The sequence below is a fragment of the Oryzias melastigma genome, linkage group LG3, assembly GCF_002922805.2.
Source record: "Oryzias melastigma strain HK-1 linkage group LG3, ASM292280v2, whole genome shotgun sequence".
NCBI classification, from domain to species: Eukaryota; Metazoa; Chordata; class Actinopteri; order Beloniformes; family Adrianichthyidae; genus Oryzias; species Oryzias melastigma.
This window is the reverse complement of record NC_050514.1, coordinates 11,310,764-11,337,063: the sequence shown is the minus strand read 5'-3', so window position 1 is coordinate 11,337,063 and position 26,300 is coordinate 11,310,764. Positions and strand designations below refer to the sequence as shown.

General features: G+C 38.4%; 2 protein-coding genes across 6 annotated transcripts in view; one reads left to right on the top strand and one right to left on the bottom strand.

Moving 5' to 3' along the window:
• homer2 (homer scaffold protein 2) overlaps nt 1–19,907 on the top strand; it is a 39,671-nt gene extending 19,764 nt beyond the window's left edge. For both annotated transcript variants that reach the window (XM_024295683.2, XM_024295681.2), the window contains 7 exons: nt 6,768–6,899; nt 7,117–7,209; nt 8,006–8,145; nt 11,072–11,228; nt 11,456–11,566; nt 14,647–14,727; nt 18,049–19,907. In XM_024295683.2, the coding sequence (XP_024151451.1) occupies nt 6,768–6,899; nt 7,117–7,209; nt 8,006–8,145; nt 11,072–11,228; nt 11,456–11,566; nt 14,647–14,727; nt 18,049–18,237 (903 nt within the window). In that variant the 3' untranslated portion in view covers nt 18,238–19,907. The remainder of the gene's footprint in view (nt 1–6,767; nt 6,900–7,116; nt 7,210–8,005; nt 8,146–11,071; nt 11,229–11,455; nt 11,567–14,646; nt 14,728–18,048) is intronic.
• Nucleotides 19,486–26,300, bottom strand: part of LOC112160839 (WASP homolog associated with actin, golgi membranes and microtubules) — a 12,207-nt gene continuing 5,392 nt past the window's right edge. Inside the window, exons 6-14 of one of the 4 annotated variants that reach the window (XR_002921745.2) lie at nt 26,055–26,239; nt 25,639–25,725; nt 25,416–25,511; nt 24,039–24,447; nt 23,564–23,700; nt 22,352–22,469; nt 21,462–21,621; nt 21,349–21,390; nt 19,486–20,124 (exon numbers count right to left, since the gene is read on the bottom strand). Coding sequence is in view for 2 of the 4 variants with exons in the window: in XM_024295677.2 (XP_024151445.1) it covers nt 22,314–22,469; nt 23,564–23,700; nt 24,039–24,447; nt 25,416–25,511; nt 25,639–25,725; nt 26,055–26,239 (1,070 nt within the window). In the remaining 2 variants the exon portion in view is untranslated. Of the gene's footprint in view, nt 20,125–21,348; nt 21,622–21,714; nt 22,470–23,563; nt 23,701–24,038; nt 24,448–25,415; nt 25,512–25,638; nt 25,726–26,054; nt 26,240–26,300 lie in introns of those variants that run through there. The other 3 variants (XR_004946906.1, XM_024295678.2, XM_024295677.2) reach the window with 3 other exon arrangements.

The following is a 26,300-nucleotide window of genomic DNA, read 5'->3' as shown; positions in this document are numbered from 1 at the left end:
TTTTTTTATTATTACTATGTTGTTTGCTTCTGACAGGGAATATAACTTGCATTCTTCCAGTGAAAATGCTGATAGTGCACAGGGAGCCTCTTTGGACTACCAGTATCTACTGTCTAATATTTAGTTGTATATTTCTTTGTATTTAAAATAAATATTTGCTTTTGTGGGGCAATATTAAAAATAGTGTTTATTTCATTTTTCTAATTCCAGAATCTTTTCACCTTCAACCCAGCTTTTGTATATTCTAACGCAAAGTGACATTTTTATTACAAGAATTTTAAAGATCTCTCTCACTGGAACATAATCTACATTCATTCAGCAGGAAGACATTGATACAGAAAAGAGGTTCCAGCTAAACTGTTACTCTGAAAAATGTTGTGAATAGAAAATGTAATAAATTTCCTTAAAAAGTGCTTTTTAAAAAAGTAGCTAATGCATTTTGTGGGCTTAATATGTTGATGGATATGCTAAAAACCCTTCAGCTTTATAAGAGACGGCCCTTAGATACATCTGGTAATTTCCTTTTTGTATGCCAATGAGCTTTGGTTATATTAAAAAAATCCATTTGCAATAAGGACATGTACCCAACACAGGACTGTCTGTTTGAAATCGTGTTGAATGTGAAAGACTGAAGTGCAGTTGGATTGTATTTTTGTGAAATGCTTTGCAGCCATGACACAGAGGAGTGCTTAAAAACATTTGAAATTCCGCACAGTAAAATGACATTGCATGTTGGCACCTTTTCTTTCATAAGTCTAAAATAGGTTGGCAAATATTCTTGGAAAAAAATGATCTGAAAATTGAAAGACCTTTGAAATACAGTGGCTGCTCCTGAACAGCTGAGCGTCCAGACTGGAGCCTGCAAGGCAGAACCATAATTCAAGCTTCAAAGTGGAATTTCCTGTTAATAATATTATTCCTGTTGATAATATTGCATTTTTGTTACAAATTGAGCATGCACTGTTTGTGCTCAGACCTGAGCTTTACAGAAATCCCTCTAAAGATCACTTCTCCATAGGACAGAAATGCAAGTAATGCAGGAAAACAGATGTATGCATACAGAAAATATATATTTCAAGCAGAAAACAGTCTTCACTTAAATCCACATGGATCTATGGTACACGAAGGTCTCTGGGTTCTTGCTGGAATTTAAACAAACTGAGTTTTATTTTATTTTATGTGCTGGTGTTCTGCTTTGTCTCCGTGCATTAAACGTCTATTTCAGTTATCAGTGCTAAAGAGATCAGTTGCCCTGACACATCGCATCATGAAAGCTCCAGAGGGATTGTTACACCCACCACTTGGTAAACAAGCGAAAACTTACAGCACAGGACTTCCTGCCATGCTCTGGTACTGAAGCTGGAGATTACTAAAACTGCTTCAGGGAAAAAAAATCAGCACACTGAGGATCCTTCTCTTTGATTTATTTGTTGCCTTAGCAAAACCTAGTTTTTTAAAAAATCTCGTGAAAACAAATGTGCTTCATCCATAGGTTTCTGGATTATTAACAGTTTGGACTGTGTGTCTAGAAAAGAGGGGTCAGCAGCACAGGAGAAGAGAAGACTTTCCATAAAACTCCATAACTTTGTCATAGTTGAGTGCATCAGTGGTGAAAAAGAGACAGGTTGAGTGCAGAGGAGTGGTGGATCATCTTGGAAGTCAAAAAGTAAAAAAAAAAAAAATATGATTGTCCATTTTGGAAAGGTTGGAAATGGGTTGAAAAATATTCCACTCCAGGTGTGGAGGCAGTGGAAAATTACCCGAGTGTTTAGCTGAACAACGGACTGCAAATCCGATGTAGTTTACTAAACAGGAAGTCACACAATGTTTGCAGCCAGATTCTTGTGATCTCTGCAAGTATGAGTAGAAGAATGAGCTTTTACAAGCAGTCATTTGTTGGGGTAGCAGCACTGGAGCCAGTGACTCACAGAACCTGAATAAGCTGATGGAGAAAGCTGGTTCTGTGCCAGAGTTGGACCCTAGGAGCTAATTATTTAAAGATAAACGCTCCAAAATGTGGAGGAACGGATCGTTTAATGTACCTAACATAATTCATGATACCTCTTGTGTTCGTCGCAGATTTCTGTTACTCTTAAATTTCCTTTATGGATTAAAACTTTTGGAGAACAGAAGAATAAAAGTTTGTGCAGATCAAATAGGAACATTACATTATTCTTTCTCTTGCTTTTTTGTGCCATGTCATACGGAAAGCCAAAAACAACTTGTCAGTGAACCTTGGCACCCACAGGGCTTTATGAGATATGCAATACATGGTGCTAAACAGTCTAGAGCTTTAAAAATAAACAATAAAATCTTGAAATTGACCCTGGCATGGGCAGGGAGCCAGTGACGGGAGGCAAGAAGAGGAGAAATGCGGTCTCACTTACTGGTCCCTAGAAAAGCTGAGTTGCCAGCACTTTTGGGAGAGGACAGCAGATAGGAGACCAGACTAGCACAACAGTTCAGAACAATTGCATTCAATATTAAGTTACATAAATAGCGTGGAGAAATTTTTAAAAGGAAGGAAACTGCATTATAAGAATTTCTTGGTTTGGAGACGAGGCCAGTTTAAGCAGCAAAAAGTTTAAGTTAAAGCTCAATTTTACTTCTTGTCCTACTTTGAAAGCAGGACTTTATCATTGTTTCCACTGATCAATATTTCTGTTTGGCTGTTGGTCCCAGCTGCTATAGTGTGATCTAGTTTTTCCTTTCTGTTATATCATGAACAGGAAGTCCTGCAGTACATAAATAACACTTTGAAAACTGTCAGTTTGTCACATTTTTTTTATAAATTGCATTTGATTTTCTAAAGTTATCTTGCACAATTAAAACAATTACAGTTACCCTTAGCAAAAAGTAGTACACTTAAAGTTTGTTTTATTTAGTATAGTTAAGTATAAGTATAAGCACTATTTCAGACTAAATTGGTGCTTTTTAAGTTTATAACATATGGATAGTATTTAAAAAGTGCATTTCAAGTATACTGCCTCACTTTAAAGTGTAGACCAGGGGTGTCCAAAGCCGGTCCTCGAGGGCCGGTGACCTACATGTTTTCCAACCAATCAATAAGGAGCTTTAATGGATAGTCATTAAAGCTCCTTATTGGAAAAACACACCTGATCCAGGTAATCAGTAGCAGATGAGACAGGATTTCTAAAAAAAAAAAAAACAGCAAGAGGCTGGCCCTCGAGGACTGACTTTGGACACCCCTGGTTTAATCCTCTGTGGGAAGTATACTAACTTAATACTTCAAATATAAACATTTTAAGTTTAAGACGTACAGTATATAAGGCATATAAAAAAGTTAACTTTAAGCGTACTGCCTCTATTTTAGTATACACTTAAAGACACTTGTAATACACATAGACTACAGTCACATATCCCAAAATGCAACAGTCCAGCATCCTAAATGAAAGTTTTTCATAAAATTCCTCAGGTGGCCGAGCAGCGGCATTTATAAATGGGAGGTGGCACTTGCAATTTTGTACGTTTCGTGATGGCCTTGGAGGTTTTAGGAAAAAGTAAAAATTTTACAACGACTCAACAATTTTTCTCTAAAAGTTGACATCGGCAGATTTTGAGGTTGCGTGTTGGCACTCCAGTGACAGGCGGGATGATTCTATTACGAAATTGGGAGAAAGCTGGGCGGCCAGAGGACGGCGGCAGCTGGATCGTCTGCTGGGAGAAGCTCTGATTGGACGATGTGTAAATGTCTCCAGATGACGGCAGTCAGTATCAAGTGTCACCAGCGGCCCGGTAACATAAAAAGTGGGCCATTTTGCACGGCCGCCTGACTGATCTACATTCATGATCACTCCAATTATTTTTAAATCATGAAATCATAAAGATTTTTTCCTATAAATCTTTTATGTGGCTCTTTGCAATGGCACTGTCCCACACACGCTGTCTCCCATGTTCTCCTCCTACCTTTTTCGGATTTTGTGTATTATATTTATTTCAAAGATTCTCAAGGAGCTTCTCCTGCAGCCGCTTCACATGCTGAGTTTCTCACTGACCCCCAGGTCATTAGCCTGTCAGGCTTTGCTCTGCGCCTTGTGCGCCACTTGATCTGCAGCCGAGTTCATCAGCTGCACAGCTGCGAGCGTCACTCTAACCCCCACCCACCCCTCTGTCACACCATCCCACTCTCGTTTGGTTGCCTGCTGAGCCAAAGATTCCTACATATCCACAGATGGTCACAAGTCCACAAAGATCAGGGTAATCTGGGCGTGCTGTATTCTCATCTTTGGCAGGAGTCTACGCTATAGCACATCATACATGTATTTTTTTTTTTTTTTTTAGTTCTGCTCACAATACATGTATTTAAAAAATCTGTTTATGTTTTGCTATTACAAGCTCATATTAATTTCACTTAATATTCCTCAGTAGTCCTGTGGCGGGGTACAGTACAGGGTCGTGTCCGGCGTAAAACTCTCTGTGCCAATTAGTGAAAGCTGATTTGCTGTGGAGACTCCTGACGGGATGTGACGAAAGGTGAACTACAGCAAACAATCTACTATAACTACATGGCTTTTTTATTTTCCAAATAAATCCCATTGTATTTTATTTTGGTTTATTTTAAATAAGGATTTAGTTGTGTGAATAATCCTTATTTTGTTGGTTTTACTCATTAGTAGAAACTGTATCTTTTTTTTAACTTCAGATGTTAGACACTTAAAGTTTATGTACTTACTTTAGCTTTAGTTATCAGTTGCTCATTGATAAACTGCAGAATAATGCAACTGTCTGAGTCAATAATGCTGCTTTATGTTGTGACTCACATCTTCAACAGTGATTTGTGAGTGATTCTTCGTAAGCATTTTGACGTGCATTCTTGAACGTGCGTTAACTTTAGCCCATGGTGTTCACACTGGACAAGCAGGGAGGGGCTTCTCCTATTTTTTTCCATTTTTCCACGGTTTACTAGCACACGTACTGACAGTTGAAAGAGGTTTGGTGCAAAATCTTTTTCTTTTAAAGCGATATATGAAAGACTTGGTCTATCAGCTGGGCCAAAACCACTATTCATAATTTCTCCTCCGTGATCAACTTTCAAACATAAATTAAAAGGGACATCATCCAAGTCTCTCATTGGTCTTAGTTTGACCTGGTTTTAGTTGCAATGTGCATTCAATGTCTGCTCATTTTGTTCGTAACACCCAAAAATGATTGTAGAAACTTGTGCAGCAATGTGTGAAAATGAGTTTTGAATGCAGAGGCCAGAAACGTCCATTACCTTGTGCTTATAGACATTAAATATGAAGTGGCCACCTGAACACACGTTAAAGAGAGCATAGCTTTAGTATGAAGATGCAAATGTCTAAAAACAAAAACAGTTTGGTTGCAAATCTGCAAATGACAGAACACGAAGTTTGACATATCCACATATAGTTTTCGTAAAAGACCAAAAAAGATGAATTTTTGGGTTGCATTTTGGTTCATTGTTGTTTGACTCCAGAGCTAGTTTAATTCATCTCTCATCTGTTTGTGGAAAACCTTTCCTTCCTCTTGTATTCTTCTTTGTGCTTCTTTGGCCCAGTTTTACCACAATGATCATTAAAATTTTATCTAATCTTAACACTTCTCTTTCAGTTAGCACTGCGAGTCTCGTTAAATATTCACTCGGCTCCTTGAGACGAGGCGTGTGAGAGTTGTTCAGACTTCACCCAGGTTCCTCGTGGGTAACTGGGTCACCTTGTTTTGGTCTCTAAATCATCTCTGAAGGAGCATCGGTTTATAGGTCTGCGGAATAGCAGCACGGTAGATTTATAAGTCATAAATAGAAGTTTTTTGGGTTTTTTTTTGGCATGAGGCCACTGTTTGGAAGCTCTCACATTGTTCCAACTGGAAAATAAATGTCCCAAATAGTGGTGATTGTTTGCTGATATTGCTAATTTTTATTGGCTCAGCCTGTGATTTTCTCTGTCTGGTAATGATTCAGTGAAAATATTTAACACCTCAGTCTCTGAAAAGATGGGGATGGAGACAGTGGAGGCGTGGAAAAGGACACCAGTCTGTCAGCACTTTGAATTCTCAAATTCAGCGTTAAGAGCCATGTTGCTATGAAACAAGGGCTGCTCTGTGATTAAACTCTCAGCCGTTGTTTCTTAATTGTTTGGATAATAAGCATGTGCCGCATGCATTTAGGTTCTGCTATACCTTTTGTATTTAAACAGGATTTCTGGTCATTGCAGATGTTTTTTGGTCATAAACAGCATGTAGTGCAATAAATGCACAGATCATTAAAGCCTTTCCAGTCAAATAGGACATTTTTAGAAATTAGCTTTTCTTTCTGTCTCTGCGCCACCCAGTCTGCACACTTTTAGACTGCAGCTGATGTCTTTAAGCTGCACTGCACCAACAGGTGGATGTGCACTGTGGCAAATATAGACAGTAACTTGATGGCATGTGTGTTGGTGAGTCTGCAGTCTCCACTGCATAGTGTATGATCGTCTTTGTATACGACTATCTGTATTATCATAAAGATATGCATATTGCATATTAAATCAAATTTTCCAAAATGTGGCAGAGCTTTTAAGGATGAAAGCGCCCACAAAATAATGTAAATTAGTCAGAGTATTCATCAAATGTAGCAAATGAAATTTCTCCCCATTTTACAGCTGAAAGTGCCTTTTTGATTTTAATTTAATCAAATATACTGAGAAGCATCATTCCAATAGGAGCACCGTCAGTGTGTTAGCTGGCCTGACTCTGCATGGATTACACAATTTCTGATCTGATTGAAATGAGCTGTCTTGTTCTTTCAGGTCATCATCAACAGCACAATCACGCCCAACATGACATTCACCAAGACATCGCAGAAGTTTGGGCAGTGGGCAGACAGTAGAGCCAACACTGTGTTTGGGTTGGGCTTTGCCTCAGAGCAGCTCCTGTCAAAGGTGAGTGGAAACATTTCTGTTAGAAAAAGCTTTCACTGTTCCCGTTTGAGCCTTTGAATGCATTTAAAGAGGCACAATTTCACAGAAAAAAGACTAATTAACAAAAAATAATAATTAGATTTCACAATTCTCTAAAGTGATGAGAAATTCCCTTGTTTGACACGTCGGTTTGTTCCTTTCCTGATAACACTCGCTCTTTATCGTCTCGTTCTTTCAGTTTGCAGAAAAGTTCCAGGAAGTAAAAGATGCAGCCAAACTGGCAAGAGATAAATCTCAGGAAAAAGGAGAGACGTTGAGCAACCACTCGCAGGTAAATCACTCTGCTCTAAAGTTGCTTTTTCGTGCAATAGATAGAAAATTTACACAATTTCTACTAGTTTCTTTTGGTGTTTTTCAGACAATTTCTGGCTGCTACAATTTTTTTGTAATCTTTCTATAAGAGGTTAAATGTCAACTTAAAAGGTGTAGTTATAGATGAGAGAAGCCGTGACATTAAGGCAGCACTCCAAGACTGACTTTAATGACAGTAATTCCACAACATAGAATTCAGACTCAGCCTTGATTTGAATAAAGCTAGTAGGGGATGGGCTATTTTTCTTATCCTTTAAGCAGATTGTTTTCATTGCTTAACTGAAATAGAATCTGGAATATTTTACATGATGAAAGCAGGACACTGGACATGTTTGTGCCAGTCAATTAAAAATAATGACCTACTCTGATCATTTTTCTCCAGCCAGTTGTCTTATGGTATTATTATTATTCTGTTAGCCAAAATTAAAAAAATAAAAAAAAACTTCTTTTTAGTACACAGGTTTTGCAGAATGGCAGTACTTCATTATAAATTTACCTTTAAGGTGTGGGTGGGATGATTGTCTGCTCCTGATTCACAACTATTCTAAAAAAGAAATACTCAGAAATTCTATTTTAAGCTTAATTTTCTTTATATATGTCCTTTATCATGAGAAAAATGCCACAAGAAAATGTTAAAAACACCAAAAAACACATTTTTTATTGGAGTGGGTCTTTAAGAGCAGAATTTTGTGGTGGTAAAGTGGAAAAAAAACAAAGTCTCCTCCAAAATAAGAGCTTCCTCTGTCCACCATCAGGAATCTGGACGCGAGACTCCCTCAAACAACCAGGCATCAAGCATTAATGGAACAGATGATGAGAAAATCTCAATTGTCACTCCAGAGGCTGCTGTGTTGAAGAGTGAAAACGAACGTCTCAAGACTGCAGTAGAACAAAGGTGAGAGTGTAACAATTTTGCTTGTTCCATAGGATCAAATCAAGCTGGATTTTTAAAACTTTAAAGATTTGTTAAAGATGCGTCACAGTCATGTTTTTAATTTATTCTGTTATTGAGTATGATCTGGTTTATCTGTGCTGAAATAAGTAAAATAGATTTAAACATTTCGGCCCAAAAGGGGAAAAAAAGAAAAAAATCTAACCCTCGCTTTTAAAATAATCCAGCAGGGTGGTAAATTTCTCCAGCATGTCCGTCTTTCTTTTGACCTGAACTCGCCCAGGTTTTCTGCACACGCTCTGCACTTTCCGGTACGATCTCTGACCTGGAAGTAATAAGACGGCGCACAGAAGAAAGCAGCTAGAGCACATGAGCAGTACAGCACACGCAAACTGAAATGCACTGAACTGTAAGTTAGCTCATTTTACCGCTCAACGTAATGAGGACATACTGTCACAAATCAATCTGTAATCAATAAGTCAATTCTCTTCCCACACATGAACACTGAGGTGAGAACAGTAATCAAGTTAAATGACCTATTTACTCTGTGCTTACTGAGTCATATCAGTGTAGAGGTCTGTACAAAATGTTCTTTTTTTCTTTAAAATCATCAGTGAAATTATTTTTACTCAGAAAGAACTTGATTAGCATGCATTTGGTTTTGAGCTAAATTTATAATATAAAGGAATAATACTTATCCTAAACTTTTATTGTTCAGATTATAAAATAATGTTTCTTATGATGAACAAAACTAAACACAAGATTCCATTTTGTTTTATTTCCATAAAGTCCATTATTATCTCATCTTTTTATTTAATCAAAATGTCTTAGTACCAAACTTGTATTAATTTTTCTTCTGCTTCTTCTTTTGGATCCCCAAAGGGCTCAGAAATCATCATTATAGTGCACTCTAATGCTGCCTCACTCCACTGATGAATTTCCTGTCTTTTATAGTCCAGATGCTTTTTTTGCATAAATCGGTAATTGCATGAAACGCCAGATGTGACTCCAGATGGAATTGAAGTGACCTCTGGGCAGCAAAATCAATTAAAACTGCAGTAAGTTAATTTTGTCTGGGTATAGCAGCAAAAAATAAATAAAATCTCTGAACTGCTTTGGTGTTGGTTGGTGGACAGGAGACGATCCTCTGCAGAAAACGGACAAAAAAAAAAAAACGCCAAAAATACAGGATGTCTGCTGAGAGTCTGATCCAGATGGGTTTACACATTTATTCATAGAAGAAGCTGCTTTTTCAAGTTCCACGGAATCATAAACAGAAATTCTGTACAACCCAAAATCTCATTACCGCCAACCATGTTAAAAGGCTAATAGCTGCGTAATTACGGAGGCAATTTTTACTAAAATTTGTTTTGAAAATTCACTTTCATGTCCTTAAATCTAATTAAGCTCACGGAGTCAAATTCTGTTCGTTCTGTGTGATTAAACTGCAAGCTTATCTGTTCCAGCGTTTCCAGACATGATGATTGCAGAGAAACTAACTCACATTTCTGGAGGAGGATTTAGTTCACAAACGATGAATAGCGCTTAGTTTTTGCAAACAAATCAATGAAATTTCAAATATCGTATCTTTTATTTAGGAGATATGTTCTTTCACAAGGCTAGGAATAAAGCTTCATTTTTCAACATTTATGTCCTCAAAGAAGATGTTCAGGTTGGGTTTTTAAACTTTTCCAGCCTGTCAGCTTTGTCCGTTTCCATCAGATTTTTGTTTTCACCCCTTGGGAGTCTGGGTTTTCCTCCAGACTATCACAGCAGTGTGAGAGTGGAGGCCAGCAGAACACAGCCTTTGTGGCTCAAGCCTGTCCACGTTTGACGGACAGCCGAACATTTTTGAGCAGTCATGCATGATGACGCGAACAGCGATGCAGAACAAATGCACATCACCACCTGTCCAAACTTATCCATAATACAAACACTCCTCACTCTGGGGATGGCGGCTGTGGCTCAGGTGATAACTGTTTTTTTTTTTTTTTTTTTTTTGTCAGTGCAGTTTCAAAGATTGGCAGTTCAATCCACCATAATATTAAAACCAGTGTTGTTGCATCATGTTGACTCCACATTTATCTTTTATCATCTTTTGATTGATTGTAAAAGTTTTCCCAGTGATTTTTTTTTTTATTGTAATTGTGACATTTTAGCCAAAATAATAAAAAAAATATTATTTTTAGGACAGTTTCTGCAAAGTGGTAGTAGTTGGGTTGATGGAGGAAGCCCACCCCCTCTTCCCATCATCCCTTCATTAATAGACTCTCGTTAGCTAACAGCCCCTCACAATCCAAACACTACCAGTGCAACAAAAATGGCGAGCATTATTTGAGCTGTACAGCTTTGAGGCAGCTGCCAGCTCGGATGAGGAAAACAAAGACGTACATGGAGAAACACGCCACAAGAACATGTTCAAAACACCATTTTCATTGGAGTGGGTTTTTAAAAGCTCTGTGTGGAGTCTGAGGCGTTGACCTGCACTCCAAACTCTCATCACAACACCCTGATGGTGTTAATGATACAAGCCCAGCACTTACACTTTTTTCCATCCCATAATGACCCTAGCCCATTCAACTCAGTATTAACCTGTAAGTCCTGCTGTTGTTGCCACACAGTACAGTTTATCTGATTTAACGAGTTTGATAAAAATCCTTTGTTTTGGTTTGTGTTTTTGTTGCACCTCCATCTCAAACTTAAATTTAAAACATTGAATCTGATCCACCACAAAGTATTTTCCTGTCTAAATATCTTTTAATTGTGCAGCGTGACCGAAAGGTAATTAAATAGTTGTGGCTGATGGGATTTTGTTGCATTGTGTGGCATGTCAGTGGCCCAAAGCTCTATCCACTTCCACACTGACTGGCCTGCATTTTACCACCGTTAATAACCCTCCTGGGGTATCTCTGCGTCTCTCGTCTGACAGCAACACCAACGCCAAGAAGTGGGAGACGGAGCTTCAAACTTTGAGAGAAAACAATGCGCGGCTGGTGGATGCACTGCAGGAGTCTTCTGCTAATGTGGAGAGCTGGAAGAAACAGCTCAGTGTCTGCAAAGAAGAGAGTGACACACTCAGGCAAAAGGTAAAAACAGCCTATTGCACCGCTCAGTCATGTAGATCTCATTGGTACAAATGGTCCCGTGTTCTAATGCTCAATAAAACACAACACAGTCAAAAGGTTAATCTGTCTCTGCAGGTTTTGTTAATAAAATTTGTAAAATGAGGTGAAAATTTCACAATGTGACACCAATTCATCTCGGTGTCCAAAACACAATAAAAAAGTGCATAATATTTCCTACTTCTGTCCAGATTGCAGATCTAGAGGCTCAGTGTAATGAAGCCAATCAAGAGAAGCAGAAGAACGCCCAGCTGAGCGTCCGAGTGCAGGAGCTGGAGGCTGAGCTGCAGGACAAAGAGCAGGTGAGGCACGCTGGTGTTGAAACCAGACTGAACTGGTTTGTTAAAAGAGAAGCTTCTAAGCAGGATTGTTGTGGGAACTCTTGTGTCGGGGTCACAAAAGACTGAGTCTCAATCAAATCAGTTTTAAAGGTTGATCTTCTCTCTTTTGGGACTGTCAGGATGTTCTCCTGTTTGTGGAGGACACTAACCCTTCTATTGAATGTAGTTTAGTTTCTACTTTTCCTCCTAAACGTAACAAATCCGCTTCTATTATTTCTTTGTCTTTTGGTTAGTATGACATCGAGTATTACTTCAAAAAAGTAAACTGCCCCTCTTTGGGATTGCTGCCAAACATTCTGCTCTTGCTGTGATTTCTTTGAACTTTACAGCAGAGAAGATCCCTCCACTAGCATCCAAAGTTGTTTTTTTCCTAGATCAAATTTTGAGTTTTTCCCAGTTTTTTATGCAGTTTTTAATGGTGTCATCTTTTGATTCTCTACAGAAGAAACCTTTCTGTTCATGCTGATCAATTGATAGGCTTTCTTCATCATCTATGTAGCTGTTGTGGTTGTTCAGGGAAAGTAATAGTAAGCTTTAGCATAATCATAAAAATGTGCGATGTTCTGGCTCCAACGTTTCTGTTGCTTTTTCCCTAATTTTTTTTCTGAGCTGCTATTAGATTGCTTTCCATTAATGACCTCATGTGTTGTAGCTTGCATTTTTGTGTTTCAAACCCATGCTGTACAATCCACATTATAAATGTTCTCAATTATTAGACAATAATTTGATGTATTTCAGCTATTTCTGTACCTGCTGAGTCCTGCTTCACACATATAGCATGTTTTATAGATTTACATGTACCTTTATTTAGTTTTAGATTTATTTTTAATGTAATGTTGAGCTTTGACGTTTCATAGTTCAAAAACTGATTACCATAAATTTCTGGAATTTACATTTTATTTTGATAAATTCAGCTGAAAGCCAGAAACTGCTCAATTTTTTAAGCGTTTCTTTTTTTCAATACAAGTTATCACCTGGTTTTTACTCTGAACTTTATGATGGAAGTATTTAGCTGCCATTTTCCCACCCCTGTTTACCATGGGTTATGTGCAGTCCATTTAATGGGGGTTAAAACTACTGTAGCTTTCCACCCATTAGTCTTAATTCTTTGTAAAAGTCTTTTTTCAGATTCCTAGCAGTTGAATTTGTATGACTTGTGATCACTTCAAGACACACTCCAATGAAAATCATGTTTTTAACATTTTCTTGTAGCATTTTTCTCACATTAGAGGACGGATATAAATAAAATTAAGCATAACATTGATTTTCTTGTCATTTCTGTATTTAATGATGAATATACATCAGAGGAAAAAAGCAGTGACATGGGTGCTACAGTGTTTGGCTTGATAGCTCAGCTACTGCTCATCATTTTTGTTACCCCGGTAATGTTTGTGTGGGGCTGTAAGCTAGCTGGAGAAGTTTAAACAGATGGATGATGGGAAATGAGGACAGGCTTACTCTGCTTTAATTTCTGATGTACTCTACAGAAACTAGAAAGCAACAAGATTTTGGCTAAAAATAGCAAAATCATTATTAAAAACCACTGGGAACACTTTTAAAACGGGAGTTCTTTTACCTTGAAACAGATTAAATAGAAACTTAAGTAAGTTAACTTTTTGTAAAACAAACAGAATAAATGCTGCTTTACCTTCTTTGTTATACCTTCAAATTTCTAGAAGCATCCAGGATATTCTAGTTTCCATCCGATACTTTGAGTATTAATAGAACATATACATCTTTGCCCAGACAGCAGGATATGTTGCAAAGTGACTGGAAGGAAAGTAGTTCAAAGCTGATTTTGAAATATTACAAGCCAAGAACCGGCCCCCCCCTTGGGACATCCTTTATTCCAGCTCTTTGTTATATCAGCTGTAATGCTCCTAAAACATTTACCCAGAGGCTTTTGGGGAGGGAGAGGGTTTCTGTTTGCAGAGGACGAGCACAGCCCACAGAGGCTCATCTGCTCAATGACTCACTACCATCTAAAGATGCTCTAGCTCTCACTACCTCTAATTAGAAAATATGTCGATGAATTATTGAAAAATTGCTGTGGCGCTGACCCCTGTGCTGGCCAACTGGAAAATAACAGAACAAATCTGCTGCAGGTTACCACAGGGACTGCACTAATTGCATGTTGTGGAACACTTAGAGCTCTGAAATTTGCTGTGAAATTCAGTGGTGTCCTTTTGAAAATCCCAAGAATTTAGGACGAATTTGAACAAGACAGAAATGTAATTAAACTCAATGTGAGATTATTTTTGAATATTTGTGCTTCTTAACCCTTCATAGTCTCTGTACTCACTGATGCGTCTGACGATCATTGTCATTGAAATAGTTTTTATTCCAAATTTAACCCCAAGGTTTCTAAAAGGTTATTACTTTCTGGTTTAAAGCAAACATAACAAGATATGTGGTGCATAATTGGATGCTTTAAATAAATCCTTTGAACATTGTTTATGGTTTAGTGGAGGTTCGCCTGTTTCTAAATATATTCTTCACATGTTTTTAACCTTATCTTTGCTTTGTCTTTGGATTTAAAAAATATTTTATCTGTACAATTTTTGTCTTTGTTATAAAATAGAAACTGTTAAATTTTTGTAGTAACAAGTCACAACATTCACCACTCAGAATTCAGTTTTTGAACAATTTCAGGTTTAGTTTGGAATTCTTGTGCATTACAATGAAAAACTGTGATTTAAAAAAGAGGCCTGTGTTGAACACACAAACAGTTTTAAAGATAAATTATCAAAAAAAAACTGTAAAGTAGTAAAAAACGCTCAAAAATGCCCCCGACTACAAGGTGTAAACACGGTTATCACAACTTAAGACATCTTTAAAGTGTGTTTGTTGTTAAAATCTTATTAAATTTGCAAAATGTTCTTTCCTCCAAAGTTTTGGTTTACACCGTCATCTACCAGAATAAAAAAGGAAATTAATCAACAAATGTATTTAATTTAGAAAACATTATTACAAAATGCCCAACTTTATATTAATTGCAGCTTTAACTAAATCCCTGCTGTCCTTGTTCTGTTGACGTCCAGGAGCTGGAGAACCTCAGAAAACAGGCAGAGATAATCCCACAGCTGATGGCAGAGTGTGAGAGCATCGGTACAAAGCTACAGGTATGGTTTTCCTCCATTTCATTTATTTATTTATTTATTTATTGGCTTGCTCGGCACAACACTGTTTCACAGTTACAAGAATTTTTAAGGTTGTGCAATAATAAACAAAATTCCTTCTTATGGGATTTTCAAAGATGCCAGTTTGGAGGAAAAAGAGAAAAAAAAACTTCTAGTGTTGGTCAATTATTACACTGTTTTAGTATGGAGGCTGTTTTCAGACTGGAGATAAGGGGACCATATGTTCATGAAACGATCTTTCATGGAGTGGAGCTGACAGGTCAGGTATTCCAGAGGAATAAAAAGTTCAGTGACGAGTTTGCTTTGGAAGGAGGTCTCAAGAAAAATGTTCTCATGTGCGGCATACGTCAGGATATCGTTCAACCTGCCTGAGGTAGAGCTGATTTTACTGCCCTCTTAACCCACAAGCAAATAGCCTGGATTCAGTCGTCCCCTATTACGACCTTTTCCGTGTCCTCCACTTTTTATTTCTCTCAGGTGTATTTTCTAGCAGAGGTTTGGAAGGTGGCAGAGCTGTAGCACGTGTCTGTTAGCACTTTCAGACACAGGCAGAACAGGAGAGTCTCTATTTTGTCAGAGGTGTGTCTCTACAGTGTCATCTGCACTATAATAGAGGGTGTTTCTGTGAGACAAATCACAATGCTGACTGCAAATCATGGTTTTCACAACAGGGTTTTGTCTTCATCGTCTGTGTGATGGAGAAAGTATTTTTGTTTTTAAGTTTAATACATTCATTATATATTATATAATCTGCCTGTTATGCAACGAGAAACCTTCAAACAAAACAGTTTTGCGTCATGTTTGAGACAGTTTCAAAGTAGAAACTGGTTAAGTCTCCCAGACTTTTCTGTAAAACCAGAAGAGCCGGGCTGAGTGAACAAGTGTTTCCGTGTACTGCCAAGTCTAACATGACCTGCATCGATACTGAGGTTCACAGTGCTGACTGAGTCACAGCGGAGTTCTATCATCCAAGCTGTCGTGTGTGTTCAATCTTTTGGCTGAGGCGTGCAGGAGCATAAAACCAACAGCGGGATGCCTGAAGTTCTCGTGCTCCACAGAACCCGGCCGCTCGGGCGCTTTGTTCACCAAAAGCAGTGGTTAGAGCAAATGTTTATCTAGCTGCTCATCCAAGCTGAGTGAAAGCTCTGCTGATGGAATTTCTCAAATACCTTTGCGCATCCATGAAGCCTGAACACACCATTAAGTTAAAGCAAACAGAAAACCACTTTTACCGCAGCAAAGTTCAAGTTTTTACTATCAGATGTCTACTTGGTTCTCAATATGCGTGTGATTCCTCTAAATTTGAAGCTGATCCTCCATGAGAAGGGTTGGGTGTCAGCACGAGGATCCTCATTCATCCACAAATCCCATTTAGCACTCCTATTTTAAACTGCTCCCCTGAGAGGTATCTTTGGTATTGATGCATCACTCATGCTGCCTACATGTCTGAATGACTCGCGCTCCCAACCCAAGCAAAAATCTGTTTACTCGCTTTGTGGTTTGAAAGAAATGATGCAAAACATGTTTAGCTTGTTGCATTTTGGCAGTGAGCGAAGGATTTGAAACAACAAACACGTCAGCAACCCTTTGAACAGTTTACAATGCATTAAAAAATGAACTTCTCAAAACAAGTTTAATATATATATACAAAAATAAGACGATGATATAAATAAAGGAATAAAATATAAAAGTTTTAAATATTTTTCCCTTGTTTTACGTGGAAAAAAATCTGCCAATTGAACTGGAATTTGTCTAAAATCTTGTAGTTGGCTATAAACACTTATATTTAACTACCGTAGATTACTTTGATTATTGGAAATGCTGTATCTTAAGTATGTAAGTATGTAAATTTAAACCTTAAAGTAAGACTAGAATTACACTTTTTAAGATTAATTTGTCCTAAAATGAGATTCTTGATGAAAACTGTCACTAAAGATTCACAAATAAAACTTCTGCCTAAAAATATGAGGTACAAGAAAAAAAAAAACTTGTTTTGTTATAGAGATTACTCAAATGACTCAACAAAAATGTTTCAGATTTTTTGCCATCTTCCAGAAACGTTTTTTCAGAAGTGTTAGAAGATATTTAAAATAAAAACTAGACAAAAAATGCATTGTGAGATTTGTGTTTTTGCGGTTCTTCACAGCTTTTTTTTTGCTCTGTAAAAAATGCCCTCCCTAGAACACATTTTTTAAAAATGCAGAACTAAGATGTTTTTCCTTGTTTTAGATGGAAAATAAAAACTGCCAATGAAGCCAGTTTACTTTATCTTAGTTATTATTTGATTTATTGAAATAAGTTGTGACATTACGACCTTTTAGGACAAACATGAATCTTAAAATAACTTTAAACCAGTGGTCCCCAAACTACGGCCCGCGGGCCAGATCCGGCCCTCTCACAAACACTATCATAGACGCATAATTTTTTCTTTCTCAATCTGGCCGATCGAGACCCACATAGAACTTTTTAGACTTTTTATTCTTCTGCAGTCTGAACTGTGACGGGAGATGATAGACTATATATTAGTTTAATCCATTTTCCTGACCGCTTTGTCCCTTTCAGGGTCGCGGGGGTGCCGGAGCCTTTTTTTTTCTGTGAAGATTCTAGAAAGTAATTATTTAAAATGTGGCTATGTGTGTTTCTGGAAAGACATAAATGTTACATTTAGGTTTTGATTATTACACTTCTGTTGGCCCACAAACCGACCCCGGCCCCACATCAGAGAAGAAAACAATTATGTGACCCTCACAAGAAAATAGTTTGGGCATGCCTGCTCTGAACATTATATTTAGGTCTATTTCTATGGTAATTGAAGACAAATTTGTCTTAAAAGTAGTAAAAACCATAATCTGTTAAATGTATTTTTACTCTGTTATGAGTCAATTTTCGGTTTTCTTAAATCAAGGAATTCTGTTTCCTGAAAAAAAAACTTAAAATACATATTAAATAAAAATATAAATAAAAGTAAAATGTAAAATTTCAAACTTAAAAATAAAAAGTAAAGTAAAAAGAACTTGTTTCTCTAAAAAAATAGATTTATTGTCTTAAAACATCTTACAGAAAAGTTATTGGGTAGTTTTTGTCTTTAAGTGTAATAAGATATTTAAAATAGAAATTATTCTAAAATACTTCATGATATTTTGTGTTTTTGTAGTGCAGATTATTTTCTTTTAATATATTGAACCTATAAGAGCTGACACTTATGATGCATTAAGCTTCATATCTTATATTTTTGTCACACATTTGTTTTGTGAGCATGTTTTCATGCATTTTTACATTGTTTTCCTTCACATTCGTCCACAGGCTGCAGAGACCAAGAACAAGGATCTGGAGGGGAGGATCTCAGGCCTTCAGACGGACATAGACGACAGCAGACAAAAACAGGGCAACATGAAGGGCGAGCTCAAGAAATTCATGGATATTCTAGATGGCAAAATCGACGAGCTTCACGAGTTCAGGCAGGGACTCTCCAAACTAGGTGCTGATAACTGAGGCAGTGGTCTGAAAGGGTCAGAGGTCGGGTATGAAGGATTCACTACATATGTCCTCAGGACAGAAAATACATGCAACCCTAAAAAAAAAAAAAGAAAAAGGTGACATTTACTCAAATACTTTCAGCTTGTAAAAAATAAAAATAAAAACCTCTACTCTAGATGGAGAGGAAGGTTGACAGATATATAAGGGAAAAAAAGCCAGCTTGCTGTGCAAAATGGCTCCATTTTGTGTGCTGGCATTGTGGAACTCCATTTAGTGTCCCACCTAAAGCTTACTCATCTATTTCTGTGGTGGAAAATGGCTTTAAAAAGATGGTGGCGGCTTCTTAGATTCTTTCCGTCTGTCCTGTTTCAAAGGCTACAGAAACTCCTGCACAAGCTACCTGAGCTTAGAGTAGAGGCGGAGCAATTAAAGGGCTACAACGAACAACACAAAGACGCCGGCCGCTGTTCGGCATCTCTCCAGTAATAATTGGTGTTAATCCTTGTGGCCCCCTTCAGAGAATTTGAAGATGAAGCAGACTGTCCTCGTCATTGCCTCATGCTTATCTCAGGTGTCTCAGAAAACACTTTGTACCCATTAGATTATAGGAACATTCGCAACAGATGGCCATGACACAAAGTGCCTACAAGTGCATCTTGAAAGAAAACTGGCCAAGTGATGCCCATCATCACAATGACATCTGGATGATTTTTTTGTTTCTTTTGAGATGACCAGAAGATGAGTGGGATTCCTGTGTGATTAAACGAGATGAAAGAAAAGGCAGAAAGTGTGTTCTCCTGAGTGTCTGTGAGGAGAGAGTTTTTTGAGGACAAAGCAGGTGTTTGTGTAAGAAAAAGACTCCCAGAAAGGACAGCTGCAGGAATCTGTCATGTAGGTGTTTACAGTCCTTTTAATTGTATTTGAATTCAGGAAGAAAACTAAAGATTTTCCCTTCAAAAAGATTCTAAAGCATTAAATAACATCACATCTTGCCATAAGTAGGATTTTTATTTCCAAGTCTTTGAAGGATTTTTTTTTTTGTGCATTAGTGTTGTTCATTTGTGGAACAAACGTGTCTCCAAAGCTGTTTTTGTGCTTCCTACACTGGTTTTTGTAATGGTGGTGGTCATTTTTGGACATGGGGAAACACTGCTGCTAAGGTGAAAGAAGAAAAGTAAGGTGAAGGTGAACTTCACTGATGATTGAAAAGTGTTTTCACTTGAAATCTTGTCTTTTTTTTTTCATTTGTTGGGGTCTTAAATGTTTTTTTTTTTTTTTTTTTGGTGCCTCTCTGCAACGAGTGTTTGTAGACCAAGTTTATCTTGATCTTTTGTCCAAATACAGAATCACTTATCAAGAAGAAACTCAACCTTCACGACTGAGGGGGTGTTGCAGCTGCTTTTGGGGAGTGAAAAACAGTTTGAAAACTGTACTTTTTTGGAATCAAAGCATGTGTGGTGACATATATTATAATCCTCTGTCGGACATCTTTATTTTTTAATCTAAGCTCGTCATGAGACAGACGATGTAAGGGAATTTCATCCTTTTTTCAGTTTCCCCTGTTTGGAACCTCTATCTGGAAAACTCATTAAGTTTCTTCCTGTTGAACCAATGCCTATTGTGCACTTTTGTGATTCCTGTTCAATATTGTACAATAGAAATGAAGTTGGTAAAATTTAGTTTAATTACAATGTTGAGTGTCATTCTTTTTCTTCTCATTTCAAATGTTAAAGCTCCATCCTCTCTATCAATAATATCAATAGTGACTCATCCTCAGCCTCTGTGCTGCGTTTAGGGGATTTTTCCTGAGAAGCTCAGGGAAGGGGGTGGAACACGTCTTGGCAGCCGAGTCCCATTGAGGCTCCACACCTATTTTCCTCCGATTTACGCTTCACTCGGTATCTGCCAACAAAGACATGAATACGGAACAGTAAAAGAGGCAGAATTTAATCACACTTTGATACCTCTATTTTTACTATCCAAACCAGAACACACACAAAAAAAAAAAAAAAATCAAGAAGGAATTGGAAGATGAATAACTTTAGAGGAAGTGCACCTGCATGGAACTTCAACTGGTTTCTTATTTAAAGATCTACATCTGATGGGGGTGTAACAATTTATTTAATGATTAATATCATAATTTGTGAATATGGATCCAATTCGTAGTTGATCTGGGTCCATTTTCAACGATCCGTCACTGACCTAAAACCAATCCAGGACATCTTTAGCCAAAAATTCAACCTCACAGGTAAATAACTGGTTAATGAACAGTAAGTTGTCCAGATTGTTTTTCTTGCAAGATAATCAAATTTAAATTAAGTGTGTACAAACAAGAATTGTCACATCCATTCACATTTTAGTATCATAAAGTTCAGTCCATTTTTGTTTCTTGCATAAAAATAATGCAAACGGAGATCTGAACATTAAACCACACTGTATGATCACGTCTTTGTACAATTCAAAGTGTTTCCACACATTGGACTGTAATGATGGTTGATTATTTTTTACTGCCATCACATCTGTTGTCATTTGGACAATTACTGTTGTGAATCCCGTTTAGTGACTACAGTGTTGGGCTATAAAATAAAATAAAATTGAATTATAAACTTTTCACCATAGAATAAAAATAACTTCAGTGCAATTTTTTTAAAAATATTAACCTATTATTACAAATAGGCATTAAACTCTTCCTGCTCTAAACTTACCTTTATTTAGCATCTACTAGAAGGTAAAACATTTTTTTGTAGTTGTAAATACATTTGGGTGTCAAAGGGTTAATGTTATGCCGATAACCTTTTTATCTAGATTGTTTCGTGCTGCTTCAGTTCCACATTTTCTAACCACTGCAGGTAAAACATTGAGCACAAAACAAAAATCTTGAGAGAATCAGCATTTCCATCCGCTCCATCTCCAATGTTGATCACTGCAGACTCTGCAGGGCTCATTGTATGACTGATGGTGAGTGGGCGAGTTGGTAAAACATCATTAAGACAGTGTGCCGCTCTGTCTGTGTGTGAGAGGGAGAGAAACTGCACTGCAGGCCACCACAACTGAGACTTGCTGTTACTATAGTAACAGGCTGGGGAATTTCGTGTTGACGCTCGATCAACTGGTTTGTCAAAATACCTGCCGTGTCTGTCTTCTCTGAGGCGCACAAGCGTTTTGCACCTGGAGATGATGGGGAGTATGAGACGACCATCCCGCATGCAAAGTGATGCTGAAAGATCAACGCTCCGTACCTGCACTCACACACAGACGAATAACATCTATTGCCGCTGGTTTGGAATATGTAAGCAGAAAGTGCCTGAAAGCAGGAGTGGAAAGGCTGCCGGGACGCATGCCACACTAAGTCATCCTCCTGAGCCGTAAACCTGTCAGAGCGCAGTCATCAGAGGTCACCTGCACAAGGATGACATAATACTTCAGAGACGGGTGTCTTTACATCCTAGGTGGAGCTATGACTGGAATCAAAGGAATGTCACAAACACCACCTATCGTTGTAGGTTCATTTATTACAAAAGTAATATATATTTTTTTTCAGTTTGAAGGCAAATTTATGCAACATGAACAGCATCTTCTTCTACAGTGTTCTTTCAATCTTCTCGTTACTTTTATTTAGCAGTAAAACAGCCTTTTTATGGTCAGTTAAAACTATTGTTAGGATTTAACTACACAAGGAAATAGTAATGTCAGAGACTTCCTGCTGAGCCTCAGACAAAAATCAGAAAAATGTGTATTCTTACACACTGCCCTAAAGAAAAAACATCTAATCCTGTCATTCCGTTTATGGATTCTGCAAACCAGAAAGTGTTTTATAAAATATGAAACCATGACTTTGCGAGTTCATTGGCTGGAAGGCATTGTGGATTAATAACGGCGTCTCAGGGCTACTTTGAGACGACCGAGAGGATTACAGCGCGACACCTTCTACAAGCTGCAGTATTCATTGCAGTGGAGGCGTAATCCCAGCCTCGTCGAGGAGCAGCTTTGTGGTGAGAATCTGGCAGCTCCAGCAAAAGCTGCAGCTCACATCAGTGAAGGAAGCAGGGAGCAGAGGGAAGAACAGCCGTGGCCGATGCACGCCGGCGTTCTCAGCTGTCCCAGTCTGCACTTTGCATGTCGTCGTCACCTCTGTCCTCATCGTCCGAGTCTGCCGCCACCTTCTTCATCCTCATCATGGCGGCTTTGATGCTGCGCTCCAGCTCGTTGTCTCCACTGTTTTGGACTTCTGATTTTCCAGGGACGACCTTCGACACAAAAATGAGTCGGTGAAACTTTAACCTCACGTTTAATAAAAAAACTAACACAGAGAGACCAGATCCTATAAGCTAGTAAAGCTTTTAGAATAAGATCTTCACTTAAGAAGTTAAAAACTTATATTGTAAAAAGGAAAAATATCTTCTGCTTTGGTTCCAACTTTTTCCATTTGGCAAATGAAACCATAAATTGTCTGGTTAAGAAAAGGAAATTCTACAAGTGTCAATCTGGTAGCTAGAAGTAAATACTTCAAAGGAAAATGTGACGAAAACAAGTTTCTAAACAGAAAAAGCTTTTGCAATCAGCAACAAAAAATTAAAATTACATAAAAAAAATTCAGACTTAAAAGTCCAATAATTTTTTCCCCCAACTCAACATATTCAACAACAAAAATAAAACAAGTGACTATTTTATTAGAACAAGTCACAAATGCATACTTCTATACTTATTTATTTCACTAAAACATTTTTTTTATCTTAGTGTAGCATTTGTTTTTTAAAGCCCACCTCAATCATCTTTTGATCCATTTTCAAAGCATTTCCAGTGGTCTTTTAATTATAATTATGCCATTTTAGGCAAAATTAAAAAAAAAAACTTTCGCTTTCTAGGACATAGTTTCTGCAGAGCAGCAGTTCATTAAAAATTCAACTCCGAGTTGTGGGCGAGACTGTTGGTGTGGAACAACCCCACCCCCCTTCCCCTCGCCCAGCACTTCAGCCCACCCACCCTATTATTTAACTCACAAATAAGTCCTTTTTCAAACTGCATTTTTTTGTCTGCTCCTGATTCACAATTATTTGAGTAAAGAATTATTCAGAAATGCAGTTTTAAGCTTAATTTTCATAATAAATATCCTCCACCATCAGAAAAATAACACTAGAGCATGTTTAAATTTTCATCAGAGTGAGACTTTTAGACATTTTTCTTTAGATGCAGCACAAAGCTGTGATGATCTTGAGTTGAATCACCTGCCAATGCTCTCTGGTGGACAAGGAAAGTAATAAAGCAACTATTTCAGCTTCTATCATTAGACTCCAAGACATTTTCATTTCTGCCGTTAGAAGCTATTTCTTCCACGAGTCACCTTCTTCAGGGTGACTCCCTGCCGGATGGCAGACATCAGGCTGCTTCTCGTGTCCTCGGATGGGGCCGTTGTCTTGGTGACCTTGCGAAGCTTAAGCTGTCCACGCTGCAGCGAAGCCAACACTTCATCCATTGTTCCTACAGTTTCATTCAAAAAATAATAATAATAAAAGCATGGTAATAAGAGAAACACACAAATACCATTTCTGTGCTTTTCATCTCACCGATTCTAAAACTAAATCAAATGTTTCCACTGATGTAAAAGATAAAAAATGCCTATTTTTTCTGCATGACCTCCACTAACAAAACCATCGACTGAGCATCATCCCTGAGGATGAGTGTTCATCAGCTGAAAGAAAAAAGCCTCTTCTGGGAGAAAAGCATATGCAGACACTATGTAAAACACCTATTACATGATCACATGAAACCTGCTCAACATGAAAACTCCCAGCAGAACTCATTGTGTTTCCTCTCACCGATGTTCTGTTTGAGCGTGCTTTTGGCGGGAAACGGTGGGTCATCTTTCTCACTGAGAGGCTTGGGTGCGTCTTCGGGAGAAGGTGAGGCTTGGACACGTGGAGGAGGTAAGGCAGGAGGGAGAGGGGGAGGTGGTGGTGGTGGTGGTGGTGGAGGTGGAGGTGGCGCAGAAGGGCAGGTGAGAGGAGAAGAGGGAGGGGGTCCAGTGAAGATTTGAACGGGGATGTCTTCGAGCTGCTGTTTTTTAGCCGGCTTGTTGCGCCGGGGTGCTGGGCGGGTGGCGAGCGGCTCCTCAGAGGAGGCAGAGGGAGAGAGGCTGATGATGGACATCGGCTGTGAGGGACAGGTAGCCTCTGGGGGGGTCATCCTGGAGCGAGGAGTCTTCAGAACATACTGACCATGCCGTTTCTTAATAAGACAGAAAAACAACTTCTTGTCACAAAGTCACTGTGTTTTTTAGATACATTTGAACTACCTACTCGCTTAAAGATGTGATATTTTAGCTAAATCCAATTCTTTTCTTCTTGTTTCCGAGTAATTCTCTCTTGCAGCGTTTAAAACCAGTGAAATTTCTCCCGGTTGCTAGGTAACATCTGCAGCCTTGCACAGTAAAAGGCATTTAATATATACAAATGGCAAGGATAAGCTTGATATCACCCCCCACATAATGTTGCATGTCATCAGTGGGAAGTGATTCAACACCCCCCTCCGCACAGAATGAAGCTAATGTCCAAATTTGCTGCTCACAGTGAGGTGACCGGGTTTGGCCTGGTCCTGCCGGGTCTGCAGAATGGAGCTGCATACTGAAGTCAATGTGGTAAAACTCCCATGAGCATGATAATTGCTTCAGCCAAGACTCTGATGTGTGTCTTAAGTTCAAAGCGGCTTCATCGCTGCATTTTTTAACTAGTACTGTACATAAAAGTCCAGCTGAAGCTGATGAGGATACAGGAATCTTCCTACGTGTGAAACAGGAAGTTTGCCATCATTTATGGGAAAAATGGAAAATGTGGTAATAATTCTTTCCAAAATATTGTCCTGACTTATTATTTATTTATTTTCAAATTTAAAATTAAAGATTTAATTTATGTGCAACAACAGCACGACAGTTCTGAATGCTTTAACCGCATAGAGAATACTTCTATTCAAGTAAGCAGGAGTTCAATCCAGACTGACTTTTTCACTGTGACATAAATGGGAATAAAGCCTGTCCAGATTCAAAGCGTGCAGCCATCCCAGGTTCCTCCAGTGGTCAGGTTGAGTGCTTAATCCCTGAGATTTAGTCCTGACATGAAGGCAGAGGGTAAGCACAAGGAGCCTCTGACATTTTACTAACACAAGCAGAGAGGAGAGAGCAGAGATAATGAGAGCCTGACCTCTCTAAAGGATCGTAATCTGTTCAGAGTCTTCTCCCGCTCCTGGTCCACCCACTCTTTCCTCCTCTTCTCCTCCTCCTTCCTCTTTTCTCGTTTCTGCAGACAGACGGTAGGAGGAAGGACAGGGGGAACACAGAGTTATAAGAGAAAAGAGAGCTTCATTTGAGGCTTCTGCTGCTGCAGGAGTGTCTGTGTGGGTTGCCTTGTTGCCGTGGTGACATACCAGGTGGACCTGGTGATGCTGGTTGAAGAATATGGAGCTCTTTTTGGCTGCCGCCTGCTTTTCATCTTGAGCCTCCATGCACTGATCCTGGTGACACAAGCAAAAAAAAAGCATTTGTTGCTTGAACTGATATTTTTAAATCACACAACAGATGGCAGTGTACACCTGAGGGACTCAAAGGTTAGAACACACCCACATAATCCCTGTAATTCTTCAAAGTTTGTCAAGTATGTCGTCCTTCACAGTTGCTGCGGTTTTATTTTAGTTACATGACTTTTATTTGTTCCTTGCTTACAGAAAAGCAGAAAAAAATGAACATTTTATTACAACAACATTTTAGGTTTATAAAAAATCTGTTCCCGACACAAAAAGACGGCAGGGAAGAAAAAGGAATGTCAGCTGCGCTTTTTCCACACCTTTTTGTGGCGCAGATAAGCCCTCCGGGCACAGATGTTGCCTCTTTTAGTCTCTAAGGTTTGCAGGCGTCTTCGGAGCCGACTGACAAGTGGAGGTTCTGTCTGCTGAGCGCCTGTGTGAATCATGCTCTGAAGCTCCTCTGGATCCTCACACACATCATAGTACACCACCTCCTCCTTCAGTTCTGAAACACAAATGCAGTTCAGTCAGTCTGAGCTCAGATATTCTTTTTTTTTTTTTTTTTT